Source organism: Coregonus lavaretus, assembly GCF_964263955.1.
Source record: "Coregonus lavaretus genome assembly, chromosome: 6".
NCBI lineage: Eukaryota > Metazoa > Chordata > Actinopteri > Salmoniformes > Salmonidae > Coregonus > Coregonus lavaretus.
In genome coordinates, this window is record NC_139993.1 from 5,440,102 (window position 1) to 5,456,648 (window position 16,547).

General features: G+C 42.4%; 1 protein-coding gene across 3 annotated transcripts in view; it reads right to left on the reverse strand.

Annotated features, from left to right (window-relative positions):
* Positions 1-14,723, reverse strand: part of rptor (regulatory associated protein of MTOR, complex 1) — a 190,617-nt gene extending 175,894 nt beyond the window's left edge. For all 3 annotated transcript variants that reach the window (XM_084163751.1, XM_084163749.1, XM_084163750.1), the window contains exons 1-2: positions 14,280-14,723; positions 12,360-12,534 (exon numbers count right to left, since the gene is read on the reverse strand). In XM_084163751.1, the coding sequence (XP_084019877.1) occupies positions 12,360-12,527 (168 nt within the window). In that variant the 5' untranslated portion in view covers positions 12,528-12,534; positions 14,280-14,723. The remainder of the gene's footprint in view (positions 1-12,359; positions 12,535-14,279) is intronic.
* Between the last annotated feature and the right edge of the window lie 1,824 nt (positions 14,724-16,547).

Here is a 16,547-nt window from a genome sequence, read left to right on the forward strand (position 1 = left end):
CACACACACACACACACACACACACACACACACACACACACAGAGCTAGAGAGAAGCCAGAACATCCAGGCCAGAACAGAGAGGGCAGTCTGAAACCCTGCACTGATTTTTACTTGAGGAGCTCATACTCCTGTGTTACTAGCTTTGTGCATCTTTTCCCAAAGCCTGAGTAATAGTCAATGAGCAAGCTCGCGTCAGTCACCATGTTTACATGCGCATAGTATTCTGAATAATAGCTCATATCCCGATTAAGTTATTATTTCAGGATAAGCTGTTTACATGCAGCTTTGATATTCCACTCACGAGTATCCCTGTATCCATGAATAAAAATAATATTCCTAATTTGTCCAGGGACGGTAGTTTTTTTTGGGGACATTGGATGTGGGATTTAAAAAAAGTTAAGCCACATTTAGATATTTTTTTCTGCTTATAATAACCGACATTAGGTAGGCTATTTGTTAGTAAACTTTTCTATAATTAGATACATGCAGCTTCTCTTCTGTTATTCCTTGAAGCTCTAGAATACTAAATAAAGCCTTGCTCACCAGAAATGTCATCAATCGATAGAATGAATGCATCAACAATCTAGTTGACATCTGTAAAGTTCTCTTTCATTTCTGCTTCTTTCACGGAGCGAAGACGTTTAGGGACCGGGGAGATTCTCCATGCAAAATTTCCCAATGACATCACCCAGTAAGATTTTATTTTATAAATACATCTAAAAAGGCAGGTTTCAGGTTCTGAATGAAAGGTGAAAAGACGTATTTTCTGGATGTTTTGGTCATTCAGCAGACGCTCTTATCGATATCGACTGACATTCAGTTCATTCAACTAAGGCAGATAAACAACATATCAATCATAGTAAGAAAAATATATTTCTGTAACCGTTACTGAGAATGTTGATGAAGTGGGTCTGTTGGTTGGACTCCTTTCAACATCGCTGTCAATTTAAACGCTTTTGAAAAACTAACATAAGTGCATGGGACAGATGGAAAATGTAAATGTAAAATGGAGCAATAATACATATTCTGTTGCAATCTTCAGTTAGCTCCTCTTTCCTATATTGAATAGATTTCAAATGTATTATTGTGATAGAATGCTTACTACATTGAGAATGTATGTGCAGTTGAAATTTGGGCATAGAATGAATTACCAAAAAATACGTATTTTCAACAAATGTAAATTACGTCTTTTCAACTTTCATTCAGAAGCAAAAATGTACCTGATTTCAACGTCAGGGAAATACGTAATTTCATCATCCGGAAATGTCTATGACCAAACTTCAACTGCACATACAGTCTCAATGAAGTAAGCATTAGATCACAATAATAATTTTTCACTGAAGATTGCAACATAGAATCGACAAAGATTTTTTTTTAGGTCGGGGACAGCCCTAACACACACAAAAAGCAGAGACAGGGGAGTAGAGGTCAAGATACAGGAGAAAATAAAAGATGCAGGTAGGTCTCAGATGAATCTCATATAAGTGCAGGAGGAGCTTGAGGAGTGAGCAAAGCTTAGAGGGGGTAAGAACATCATGGCATTTCATTTCCCACAATGTTGTGGTTCCAACTCTAATCAAACCCATAGGAGCGTGGATGTGAATCCATCTCTGTCCCATAGGATCCCTCAGTAATAGAGGTTTTACTTTCACTACACTAACCTCAGGTAGGCATGACTGCTTTCCTATACATTGACCCCAGTGGGGATAAGTCGGTTGGGATGTGCCCTTTAAAGATACTATAGCTGAAATGATAACACGCCTGGGGGAGTTTTCAGCCCTGCATCAACAGAGAATCTACAAAGGCAGCATCCCATTAGGCTCTGCTCTGGTCAAAAGTAGTGTACTATATAGGGAATAGGGTGCCATTTTGGACACAACCAGTCTACAGACTGCAGGTTTTACAGCTATGCCTCGCAAAAAGGAAATGTGTTAAGGCAAATAGTTTCTTTCCTATTTATTCACACAATAGTTATGGCCGCAATTGGGAAGGAGTGTACCGACTGTTTGACTGAAATAAACTTGAACAGTCATGAGTATTTCTGACTGCAATTATTCTTCCAGTGTCTGTGTTGTTTGGTCAAAGTGAAGATGGCATAGCTACCCACACAAGCACCCACACTGTTCACAGTCAAGCACCAAAAGCAGGTCCTGGGATTTAAAACTGTCTACCAATACCTATCCACACCCAGTCACGCACACACAAACCCTCACCTGTAGATCAGTTTTAGAGGTGAGGTACGTTCATGCCAGACGTTCTATCCTGACTTGGCGAAGTTCAACACCATACTAATTCACCAGCAACATTACCAAAGCCTGGCACTAAAGGTGATTACCATCACAATAAACAATCCTAATGAAATTATTTCCCAACGACATCATATGCGAGCGACTAATAAAATAGAGGCATTTGCATGTAAAAATGAATGGGGAGGTAGAATCTTTCGGATTCATAATAGGCTAATGTGGCATTTAGGTTTGACAGCAGCCAGATGTTGGCTCCCATTGATTGAATCCCATTAAGTTCTCACTTCAGTGGAGAAGTCTATTGTCTTCCTATTGAGATCATACATTCCAACTGGAGGAGACATAAGGGCTGCAACCCTATGGGCCCTGGTCAAAAGTAGTGCACTATACATGAAATAGGGTGTCATTTGGGACAAAACCAAGATGCTTGCCTTGTGCAGAGAAAAATGTTTGGCTTGTGACAGGTTCTTTAATATTGTAGTGGTTTGGTAGGCTGTTATTTTGCAGCGGTTTTTAGCCACCGAAATAATGAAATTACTATTGGATTTGGGTAAACTAATTTAGTACCAAGAGAGCTACAAGCAGCACAGAAACCACAAATCAAGAGAATGGGGACTAGAATGTGTACATGTTGTAGCAAGCTCAGTACAAAACAGTGTGCTGCTTTAATACACTTTTGAAGCTCTTCTGTGTTTAAAAATATATATAGAAGATGAACACTGAACAGGAGAGGAGGAGAAAAGGGAGGGGGAAAAGGAATGAAAAGGAGGCGGCTAAGTCCGGCCCCCCTGGGGAGAGGCTCTGATCCTCCATAACAACGGTCTCCTTCTGAAGAGGGTGCACCCCCCTTGATTGTTAACAGTAATCTGAAGGAAAGCCTAAACAAAATTACATTTTAATACAGGTCTCCTGGACCTCATGGATTTCCAATAATCCCATAAATCCTGTTCGGAGCAGCGCAGAGGGGGGAGAGGGGGAGGGAGGGAGAGAAATAGAGGGAGTGAGGGATAACAGTGGAGGAGTAGAGTGAAAGCTGAAGCAGACTTTGGTTCAATCTGTTTTTGTGGACTTGTTCACAATGCTCACTATCATACAGGTGAATGGCACCGGTACTTCATTATTTGTCTATCCGTGACCGATGGAAAACACAGAGAAACTTTAAGACAGACGACAAGGGTTTGTGATAATGTACGTGTATCAGGAGTGTGACCGTGCCCTAATGCGTGTCCTGTTGGCTATAAAGTGTGAGTGGCCCAAGCTGAGGCTGCGATCTCCACGGCCGTCCAGCCTACTAGTCTGCTTGGCCTTGCCCTGGCACGGGGGAGATCGATGCCCCCTCTGTTTAAATAGCCTTCATTTATAGCAAGCCTAACAAAAGGAATAGTCACTGGCCATTGATCCGTATGGGCCGAGGTGCTGGATCGGAGGGAGGGAAGGAACGGCTCAAAGTTCCCTGGAGTCCCATGCATTGTTATTAATGAGAGAGGGGGAGTCACCAAACTCAATTACCAGTTTAAAGACAACACACTTTGTGCGCGCGCACACACTCCGGTCTCCAACACACACACCAATTGTGTTCTTCGATGGCAACAGTGGCTGTTGATTTCGATAAAACTCCTACAGAGATAACGTAGTAGTTAAAATGTGAGCAATAGAACTACGGAAACAGGGTAGAAATGACATCCAACTGCTCATCCCTGCATTAATGTGTCCTTCTGATACAGATCTGAATTTTAGCCCAAAGACATTCCATATTCATGTCAAAGACTATCTACAGTATCTGAATCAGACTGCTATTCAACCTGGATTTACCTGCCTCATTTCGCTCCTGCTACAATGGTGTGGTTGTTGATTTTGTATTGATTGAATGTATTGTAAGATGGGATACTTCTATTTTCCTTTCTCTCTATCTGGTGCCGTGTGTGTGACCGTGCGTGCAGCCTCCATATTCCTCTGATGAGGAACTGAGACAGGACAGGGGTGCGGTCTCACGTGCTGAATCAACAGCTGTGTGTGCACATGGGTCAGGGATCATCTGATACACAGACAGCCCTCACCATCACATCATTGGTGGAACATCTCTTATGAACGGTGTCATGGAGAAAGAGCTTTGGAAAGGAAATGAAGGCAGTGTTTTGAAGTCAAGCTTACCCGCTTAACCACAGCACACTGATTTCATAAACACAGCTGACGATTGATATCCTTTCCTAAACATACCATGGAGGTCAGGCCATGCAGCTGAGCAGGGTTGGCGCTTTCTGGGCTGAGTGGTAAAGAGGGGGCTGGGCATGGAAAAATCTCATAACTTGCTTCCTGAACAAGTTTGAAATGGGCAACCCTTCTAGGAGGTTTTCAATCATCTGAGGAATGTTTGTATCAAATGTTATGCTTTTATCCACAGCAGACCCTGGAATATCAGGATAGAAAGCAAAACAGAACAGATCAGGGTCTACGTCTGACCTCTTGTACTAGTCTCTCTAGACAGACGGGTTGCCTCCCACAATGTAGGCCTATCAATGTTCCGGCTTACACGTCTGTACACATACAGCGTCAGTTTGGCATAGAGGAAAGGGCGGAGTTGGGACATCCTGCTTTCCTACATCACTGTCTTATCCACTTGTTGCCATAACATAAACATCCCCCAGGCACAAAATAGTAGTTAGCAAGATGGAGATCACAGAGGTTATTTTTAATGAGTGCATTTCGCAAGTGGCTAGTTTGCATTAACCACCTTCACTTAAACCACCGCAAAGGTTTTGCCTGCAAACTTTAGTTTTGAATTACAACGTTCTGGCATGTCCGCCATTAATCCCAGACCTAATGCTGTTGCGCCTAGCTCTGGGTTTCCGAGAGTACCTTTATACAAGCCATACTGATGTTTAACTCCAGGGGCCACATCTAGAGCAGGGTTTCCTAAACTCGGTTCTAAGGGCCCCCCTGGGTGTTTGCCCTAGCACTACACAGCTGATTCAAATAATCAAAGCTTGATGAGGAGTTGGTTATTTAAATCAGCTGTGTAGTGCCAAGGCAAAAAGCAAAACGTGCACCCAGAGGGGGCCCCAGGACCGAGTTTGGGAAACCCTGGTCTAGAGCACAGCTTCACATCAGGGCCAAACCCTGGACATGGCATAGCTCCTCAAAAGGTTCTGGTATTGTGTGGTTATGTATTGGACACGGATATGAACAAGAGTCTCTCTCTCTCTGGTATAGTAGATGCAGGCCTGGCTGTTCTGTACAGGGCGCCATCTAGCCTCTCTCTCCAGCGAGCCACTGCTCATCCACTAACAGCTCACTCTATAGTCCCAGTTCAGGCAGGTCTACTAACAGTGTACTTTGGGGTTAGGGTTGGTTTGTCTCGCACTACTCCATGTCACTGCGTTTGAATGTCATTCAGTGTTACAATGTATCCTTTTAGAGGACTCTAGCCCCACCCCTCTCCCTGACATCTATAGAACAGAGCCAAACCCTCGACTATTTTGGGTACCATAAATAACATTTCTATCCCATAAGGTCCAATGCCACTAACACACAGCCATATAGCACACAGCTGCAGCCATAGACAAGCCCAACTGGGAGAGGCAGAGTTTGTGGGATTCGGAGCAGCAACACGGCTGACCAGGACAGATTATCTGCAATCCTGGAATCATTCACACACTTGCACTATACTAGCAGGTGTACACACACACACACAAGCTGCTTTGCTTCATGAGCGCATCACATACATCGACATGGTCACAACTCAATAGCAGACATCTCCACAGGGACCCCACCTTGACCAATGGGCCTTGTAATTGGGCAGCCTGCCACCTCTCATCCTGAGAAAGCCCAACAATGTCTGTAGTGTAGTAGCTAGCTGGCCATGATCCTGCTGATTTCCCACGATGCAGCACATCATTTATGGAACCCTCGATAGCCCCATCACAAGACAATCCTCTCAACAGCTTTAACTCTTTAGATACACAGCCAATGGGGACTCTAGTACCACCCCTATCATTATCACCCATCACTATCAACCAATCTACAGTGCCCTCCTGAATTATTGGCACCCTAGGTAAATATGAACAAAAAAGGCTTTGAAAAAATGTCATTGTTATTAATAAGCTTGATCTTACACTTACAATATCATATAAATCTAACCTTTAATTAAGTTAAAATTGTTCAAAGAAAAATCATCAATAAATAATTATTTTATTCCAAAACATGCATGTCACAGTTATTGGCACCCTTAGAAATTCTTATGAACAAAATCTAATTGATGTATATTCCGATTTTACTTTTTAAAATTAATGTGAGTCTTTGGGAACTCTTGTGGTCATTCATGACTTCCTGTTTTGAGGTGACACACAGCACGCATTTTCCCTCTAAATGACAAAAAAGGATTTTCTCTGTCACACACTCAGTGACAACACACGTGCCTGGCTGCAAAAGTGTATCGTGAGTGACGTCAGCAGCAGGTGCTCAGCTCGTGCACAGGCAGCAGCAGGCCAGCAGCAATTCCAGCAAATTGCAAATCATTGTTGGCTGACTGCAGCAGCAGTAGTATGCGTTCGACGAGACAAATCCAATGAATATAGTTGGTCACGAATGTTTGATCTTGAACAGAACTTACAACATCAATCAACATGTCTCAATCAAAATTGTACAGCCAGAAGTACAGAAAATAATGGCAAGCAAAGCATATAAATCAATCAAAACTGTACAACCCCGCAACGCAGTCTACATTACCACAGTTGGTTAAGAAAGTGGATAACTGCACAAGCGCAGAAGCTACTATGGCAATGGCCATAGAGGAGCATTGTTCGCTGCTAGCATACAACCATTTAGGTATGGCTTGCAAAGCTGCCTTTTCAGATTCTGTGGCAGCAACAAAAGGGTAACATCAGATGTGGGGGATGAGAAGTTCAGTCTCCTTTTGGATGAGTCCACTGATGTCAGTGTCTCGAAATACCTGGGTGTGGTGAGTCGGTATTTCAGTGCAAATTTTTTTTACTTGTGTCCACATTTCTCAGGCTGGTTGAATTGGAGGGGGGCGATGCCAGATCAATAGCAAAGGTGGTAGTTGAGTTTCTTCAGAAGTGTAACCTTTAAAAAAAATATTATTCAGGGTATTGGCACTGATAATGCGTCTGTGATGACTGGGGTGCACAATGGGGTGCACAAGATTTTAAAGGAAGAATGTGCATTTACCCAATTTGGTACTCATCCGCTGTGTGTGCCATTCTTTACAATTGGCTGTCAGTGCAGCATCCAAAGAAACCATCCCTAGGAGTGTTGAGTACTTAATCAGGGAAACCTACAACTGGTTTTCGATTTCCCCAAAACGGCACGAGGCGTACAAAGCAGTGTATGCCACCATTAATTGTGGCCAGAAACCCCTGCAGATCACCAAAGTGTGTGCCACACGCTGGCTATCGATTGAGCCTGCGGTAACTCGTATATTGAGCCAGTGGGAAGAACTGAAACGCCACTTTGAGTTTACCAAGGCCAGTGAGCATTGCTACATGGCGGATCTGCTCCACGCCATGTACATGGACAAGCCCAACTATGTCTACCTGACATTCTTGAAATCAATCCTGTCCGACGTACAAGTTGCAGTGAAGTCATTTGAGGGAGAGCAAACAGATCCTGTCAAGCTTTTGGACAATCTGTTACACCTCTTAACATCAATTTGCAGCAGAGTAGTCAACCCTATGGCAAGAATTGATGTCCTGAAGGATGCCATTGATGGACATCTCAGTCCATCACCATACCTTGGGTACCTTTTCGAGAGCGCGGTGTACCAACTCAGTCTTGCGCCAGAGGATGAAAAGGTCATTCGGAGACAGTGCATCAACTACATTGTTGCTTTAAGCAAGGAGCTGCAAGCAAGGCTCCCAGACAACCTAGAAGCCTGTGCCTCCACGCACAGTGAGAAGGAAGGCTCAAGTGGCAAAACATTTTTCCAAGGATCACAGTTGGAGCATTGCAGAAGTTGGTTAGATCTTGGGGTCACCAAGTCTCCAAAACTCCATATTAGATGCCACCTCCATGCCAACAAGTTATTTGGCAGGGTTGCCAGAAGAAAGCTTTTGCTGTCACCAAACCACAAATGTAAGCGCCTGGAGTTTGCTAAATGTCATTGGAACTTTGATTGGAACCAGGTTCTATGGTCTGATGAGACCAAAATAGAGCTTTTGACAACAAAGGTGGGTTTGGCGTAAATAACCTAATCCCCACTGTGAAGTATAGTGGTGGATCTGTGATGTTGTGGGGCTGTTTTACTTCCAAAGGCCCTGGGAACCTTGTTAGGATACATGGCATCATGGACTCCAAGTACCAGGAGGTTTTAGGCCAAAACCTGTCTGCCTCTGCCAGGAGACTAAAACTGGGTCGTCGTTAGATCTTCCAGCAGGACAACGATCCAAAGCATACCTTCAAATCCACACTTAAATGGTTCACTGATCATAGAATCAAGCTTTTGCAATGGCCATCCCAGTCCCCTGACCTAAACCCCATTGAAAACCTGTGGGGTGAGCTGAAGAGAGAGTCCACAAGCGAGGACCAAAGACTGAAGCATCTGGAGAGTTTCTGTATGGAGGAATGGTCTCAAATCCCTTCCTATGTGTTCTCCCACCTCATCAAACATTATAGGAGGCGACTCAGAGCTGTTATCTTGGCAGAGGGTGCACAAAGTACTAAACGCAGGGGTGCCAATAATTGTGACATCCATGTTTTTGAATAAAATAATTATTTATTGGTGATGATTTTTACTCAAAGGTTAGATTCATATGATATTTTGAGTGTAAGATCAAGCAGAAAAACAATGACATTTTTTCCCAGCCTTTTTTGTTCATATTTACCTAGGGTGCCAATAATTCAGGAGGGCACTGTAGATCCCCCTCTAGTAATTCGCGTTAAGACAGTAGGCCAGGGATCATTAAGTACATTTAGCAGCAGGGCGATTTTTTCTTGAGCGGATGGTCAGGGGGCCGGAACATAATTACAAATAATTTGTAGACTGCAAATTGACCATAAGAACCCAAAAGATATTTACGGTAAATAAAACAATTTCAAACCTTGCTTACATTTGTATACGATCACATATAGCTCTATACTTTGGTACAGATTTCCAAAATTAATCACTTGGAGCTGATTTGCTGGTGTTTTTACAGTCTTATGTCCAACAATAAAAAAATACTCATGTTTTATAAAATCACCCATGGGTCAAATTCGGCACGCGGCCCGCCAGTTGAGGAACCCTGCAGTAGGCCCTACTCAATCAAAACCGGTACAGTAATTAAATTAATTTATGCAAAACAATGTATTATTTGTAGAACATAAACTAGCCTAAATGATTTAGGCACATTTTCTAGCCGTGTTAGAGAAAGAATGTCCCTTTGTCTTACCCCAGCAATCTCTCCTGTTTTGGAATGAATATATGAATTAATGTTTTATGGTTCCAATTTAATTCAGTGCCTGAAGCCAGACTTAAGCACAGTGTAGCAGCCTAATTCTGTCATATTAGCAGTAGTGTGTTAAAATTTCATTTTGCTGAATGTCTAGCCAATAGGGATACTAAGTCAGCCGGCATAACGTATGGCAATGTGACACTTGGCATTATTGCAGCAATAGCTCTCCATAACAGAATCTATGAAACAATGAGGTAGCAAGTGCTGCAGGGATCTAACAGCACCTTTCATATAAGCCCTGGCAGGTGTAACAGAAACACAGAAATCCCACTGTCACCATTTACAAGAGAGAAGCATTGAAATCCCACTCTCACCATTTACTAGAGAAAAGCATTGAAATTCCACTGCCAAAGCCTGAAGCTGAGTTAAAATGAATTTCTACAAATGGGGAAAAATATAGACGAAGGCTAACCTTAACAAGGTTTAATGTGGAAGTCTCGCTGTAGAATGAATTATGTCTTTCCTAAAGCAGTAGACCATGATGATAGTAATGTTATATCAAGATGTTCCTGCCATACAGATTGCAAAATAGCTGGGAAGAGATTTTTGATGTACCGATTCCATGGCACGGGGTGTATGAGTTGATATATAAAAACGACGCAAGATTCAAGACTTCGTGGTTTTCAGCAAAAATTATTGTACAAAATTCTTGCCACCAACAAAATGTTGAATATTTAGGCAATACAATCATCGCAGCTCTGTACATTTTGTTGTGAGCATACAGAATCAATAGACCATTTGTTCTGGTATTGCCCTCAGGTAGCATGTTTCTGGACTCAGGTTCAGGAATTGCTGAAAAAGCATAACTTTAATCTAAAATTGACCCTAGAAATAGCATTGTTGGGAGATCTGGAGAGACCTGGTCAGTCAATTACTAATATACTCTTAGTAAAAGTATTTATCTTCAACTCGCAATCTGCGGATTATATTCGATTAGATAGATTCAAATTGTCCTCTGGCGCAAGACTGAGTTGGTACACCTCCCGAGTGGCGCAGTGGTCTAAGGCTAGCTGTGCCACTAGAGATCCTGGTTCGAATCCAGGCTCTGCTGTAGCCGGCCGCAACCGGGAGACCAATGGGGCGGCGCACAATTGGCCCAGCGTCGTCCAGGGTAGGGGAGGGAATGGCCGGCAGGGAGGTAGCTCAGTTGGTAGAGCATGGCGTTTGCAACACCAGGGTTGTGGGTTCGATTCCCACGGGGGGGCAGTATGAAAATAAAAAAGAATAACGTATGCACTAACTGTAAGTCGCTCTGGATAAGAGCGTCTGCTAAATGACGTAAATGTAAAAATGTAAATGTACACCGTGCTCTCTAAAGATATATGGCGCCTAGAAATCTGAAGAGGGTGGCCAGCAGAGATAGGAGGGAAAGGCTGAGGGAAACTGAAGGTTGGGATATGGAACTGGAGATGAAGTTGCTGGGCGGGGGATAGAATGACGGTCAAAGATAAAAGTCCAAAAAAAAGTAACTAATAAATAAAAAGTCAGCTTGAATGACACTAAGGGGCAACGCTGTTACATCCAGTGACTGTATGCCTGAGGCTGAGGCCACACAAGTGCTTGTACGTGTGTACACATGCATACACACACACACTCGCATTCAAAACGCACACATGTGCACACACCCGGACACATGTAAATAGTGCCACACATGCACTGAAATGTATACAGTTGGCCTTGCTATTTAGATTTTTGTTGTCTTTTATTTTTGCATGATTGTTTTCTGTTGTTGTTGTTTTCCTTTGTTTTTCTCTTTGGTTAATTTAGTTGGTTGTTGGTGCATTGGGGGACGGTGGCGGTTGGGAGCTTGGGCTGGTGGCAGATAGGTCGCTGGTTTGGGTCCCCAGTTTCACTTGGTGGGAGATCTGTCGACGTGCCCTAGGGCGGGGCGCTTGACCCTGGTTGCTCCTGTGGGTCGCTCTGGACAGGAGATGGTTTGATGACTGATTGTAATGTAAATGTTGAGCGGCTTCACTGCAGGTAGATTTAATGTTTTGATATTTAAAAAAGTATTAAATAAATACAAAAATAAAAAATAAAGCAAACTGGATAAAAAATAAAAACAATCCTGCGTTTCCTTTCTGGAAGGCAAACGATATGCTAGTTCAACAGCAACTTTGCAAGTCAAATTCAATTATCAAGTAGACCTACTTCAGTCAAATGTGATAATGAAGTTAAATAAATTAAATGAGAACTTAAAATAATCTGGAAAAGCAGCTGTTTAAAAGAAGAGATCTTCAGATCGGCACAGCTGTAGAAAAAAATATATATGCCATTTAGCAGACGCTTTTATCCAAAGCGACTTACAGTCATGTGTGCATACATTTTTACGTATGGGTGGTCCCGGGGATCGAACCCACTACCCTGGCTTTACAAGCGCCCTGCTCTAGCAATTGAGAACCTAACCATAGCTTCTGGATATTGAACACAATACAGTGGTCTCCAATTAAAAAGTCTCTCTGGTTTCAGTTCATCATTCATGAGCTACTTTCAAAGACTCAACAACATTAACCTTATAATGAGAACCAAGAGCAACTGCATAATATGAGCAACACAGTTAGGGCCTTTATCCGTTCACCAGTAAAAAGCCCTAGTTCAGTAAACCAGCGTAAAGACTTAGGACATGGTGCAGCGGGACCATAAGGACTAAGGATGTCTCTTACCCTGTCCTTCATCCTCCAGCTCTGGGCTAGGGCCTTGGAGCCCTCGATCTTCTCTGAGTGGCGTTTCTTCATGAAGGCCAGCGGCAAGTTCCAGTCGCTCATGTCCGCCTCCTCCTCCTCAGCCAGGCACACGGCCGGCGAGTGCAGCAGTTCCGAGTCCATTTTCATCAGGGCCCTGAGGGAGAGATGGAGAGAAGGTCAGGTTGAGGTCAATGTTAAAAAAGGTTTCTTCATTCAATAATAGGATATAGCTGTACAGTATGTTTTTGTGTAACATTGAGGAATACGATAAATATTTAACATGTGTCCATCAGATGCAATCTATTTTTGACCCAAACTATTCAACCATTTTAAGTTCTGCTTCCTAATGACTAGGAAAGTTTGGGCAGCGTTGGGTTAGCCATAGCCCAGCTCACACTGCCGGTCAGATGAGGAGCAGCTCTGGGTTAAAAACTACCACCACCTTGCTTTGTGACAACATCGGAAGTCTGTATTGCTTGGACACCATGAGTTGTGAATCGTTCTGGTGGCGACGTTAGATAACCCTACCACAATTTAGCTGGCCACACTAAAAAGGTGTTTCCTGTCAACAAATGCATTTATATAATCTCTAGGAACTCTACTTACCAGACGTAAAGTTAAACGTGTCCCTCGCTATCAAATAAACGTCGGAATCCAACTTTTGTCCGAACCATATCATATTCCTGCTGTGTAGACAGTGGTAGATTTTGTGGTAGGAAGTCTCGCCTGAAGTGTGTGGTCTAATGGCTGCCCGCTGTCTAACTCAACAGGAATATGGTGCTGTTCAGACAAAAGTTGGATTCCGACGTTTATTTGATAGCGAGGGACACATTTAACTTTACGTCTGGTAAGTAAAGTTCCTAGAGATTATACAAATGCCTTTGTTGACAGGAAACACTTTTTTAGTGTGGCCAGCTAAATTGTGGTAGGGTTATCTAACGTCGCCACCAGAACAATTCACAACTCATGGTGTCCAAGCAATACAGACTTCCGATGTTAGATCATCTCGAAACTGTTAAGTACAGTTTTGAGATTATACATATGCCTTTGATAACAGGAAACGTTTTTTGGGTGAAGCTGGCTATATTGTGGTAGGGTTATTTTCTGTTGCCAGCCACCAGAACTATGCACAACTCAGGGAGTGCAACTAATACACAGACTCCCAATGTTGTGTCCCAAAGCTAACCACCACCCATAAATGGCATGGACAATAACAGTAGCAACCTCACATCCCTAACCCCATTCACAACAGGTGTCCCTGGTGAGTGATGGGATAGGAACTCAACAGCTTTAGTTCCAAAACAAAGTACCACTATGCAAGACTCGTTTGTCTTCATGTGCTGTAGTCAGCATATTCTCGTTCTAATACATACATAACTAGTAGCTACCAGTATTTGCATTTGACACGGTTAACATTAGCTGTGTAAAAAGGTCAACGTCTGACAATGACGTCTCACCAGTGATTCCCTTTAAATTAACTTAGCAGTCAAATGGTAGATAATATGCGGAATGGACTAGCTAACTTACATGGAAATTATATTTTCTAAGGAGATAGCAAATATTGCAGAATGATACTTAATAGAATTGGAAATCGGCATAACGTTATCAACCTGCAGTGATTGAACCATGTTCGCGCGTGGCTGTTCTAGAGTTCGGAGTCGAGTTTGACAGGTTAGCTTGTGGCTAACTAGCTAGCAGACCCTAGCCCATTTGCTGACAACTAGCTAGTATTGTTATCACAGATTTGTACTTCATGTTTGTAAAACTGTGCATGCTTCATGTTACTTGTGGAATTTAAAGTTACAGTAGTTAGATACATGTTTTAGAAAAGACTGACTGGCAAGTGAAGCAGATGTGCAGAAATTGCACTTTTCACAGGGTGGCGTGCAGCGTACAGACCTTGGCGCGGTAGAATCCTCTTCGATACGGGCTTGGAAACCTCTCCGTCTCCTGACTATTATAGACGCGGTCGCACAGACAATTCTTGAAAGAAAATTGTACGGTAGCGTCCACAATTTGTAAACAATGTCGAACCCGACAGGTCCAAGTTCGACCGGTATGTGTTTGCAGGGAAATCTGCGGTTTCTCTCCCCACGGCTGCTCTTTGCTATGGGAAGGGGCTCGAGACGAGGCCCATCTTCACACGGACACTCTGCCACAACCACGCCACGCGCTGTCAGGCTCGAGCTGTCAATGACGCTTCTCGTATGGACTGCTGACACAACCGTGTGTTGTCGTGGCAAATTTTGTAAGCTAGTTGCCGTGAAATTATCAAACAATTCCAACAATTTCTCCAGAGACACTTCTTCTGCACTTCAGCAAGGGCGCCGCCATCTTGGGAAAGACCCACAATGCACTGTAGCATCCAGGGCTGGACTGAAGATGCCATTAATAACGTCATCATGGTCAGTGCATGTCCTTTTCCCTTTCATCAAATAAAAGTAAAATAGTCAAGTCCTAAATATTCCATACAGTTCAGTTGTGATGTCTCAATGAGATCCAAAAATATACATGTATTATTGCATATCCTGTACATTTTGAGAGATTGATGTTGTTGAAAATCAAACTTTTTATTAAACTTGTCCCACTATAATAATATTTCTGACTATATAGGCCTACCATGATGGTGCAAGTAGTGCCTTATCCCAAGGTCACTGCGTAATTATAGACTACATCATGTTTTAAAGTGAAATATTTCAAGATACTGTATTAGAATCCAAACAAACATAAAATAACTTAAAGGGGCAATAACAAAGCACTCTCCCGCCCTAATTCGGTAACAAGCTGAGAGATGGAGTTGGAGAAATGTAATCACTCTCAAATTCATAGAGGACTGACCAAGACTAGGACTGACCATCCATGATATCAAAATTATAGTTTTAACCATATTTTGAGGCGAAATAGTGTTTGTTTACATTTACTTTGTTTACAAACATTGGAGTAAAACAAGCTTATATTTTGGATTCTAATGTGGTAAGACAGTTGAACTAAGCTAATGAGGCATAAGTATATTCTTCAAGAATCAATGGGTCCATATAATTAATTCAAAAAATGGATGTAGCAACTGCAGATTGCCCCTTTAAACATTTAAAATGTACTTCTTTAAAGTATAACATTCAAAGGTTGCCCTTTCTTACCTAATTAGATTTTCTTTAGAAAAGAAGCACATGAAATTCTTTAACCAGAGAAAAGTAATGGGGGAGGGGAAGCAGGGTGGTGCTCAAAGATATTTCCAGCATATTTTTTGTTGTCTGTTGTTACATTCCTTCTGACCAGATTTTTATCTCAAGGTTACCCGGCCGCAGGAATGTTTGCTGAATTGCACCTTGCAGATCTCACTGCTTGATTCTACTGAACAAGTGAATTCACACAGGAAGCAGCTGCCTCTCTATTTTCCCTAGTATCCTCTGCTGTCTGCCTTTTGTGCTCATTCTTCACTCAGTGGGGGTTTAAGGTTTTAGAAGAAACGCTGAAGAAGAAAAAACACATCCATCTGTCCCTGTGACAAAAATGAAACCCACTTTCTGTTTACTCTCTACTAAGAGATTGAAAAAGGTTCATCCACCATGTAGAGGTGGTGATTATGACAAGAAATTACTCCAAAGAGAAGCCATGTGGATATATACATTAAATTCTGTATCTCCACACGGTTTAAACAAAGAATTAGATTTCACCTCCTTCCTATAAGCCAAATGTAGACTGTTATAGGTTACAAGAACACTGTCCATATCAGATTTTGCATATCATTTATGAGTTGGCCCCACATATTTATGAACGGCTGTGCCTGATGTCTTTTGTGGTAGGCTATCTCATGAATTGATATGTTGTATTCAGATGAGTGGACACCTGGGGCGGTTGATTCGTGAGTTGCCTGCTCCCATACCCTATAATTCTGTATTACTTTGTGACTAATTTGTATACAGGTAGACCAGAAAAGCCACATCCCTGATTGGCAGATGAGTGGGAACCCTAATTAGAAACACTTGATACTCATCGGTTGTTCTTTACAAATGCTGTTTTGAATTTAAATACAATTGTACCTACACACAGAAGAAGGCTGTTATGCCGAAACGTCTGTGTACGCTATCCCTGAGCCAGTGAAAATCATTTTAAAAATAGAATAATGAAGTAAGCTTTATGCAACATCTTTTTGAGTGTGAACCTATA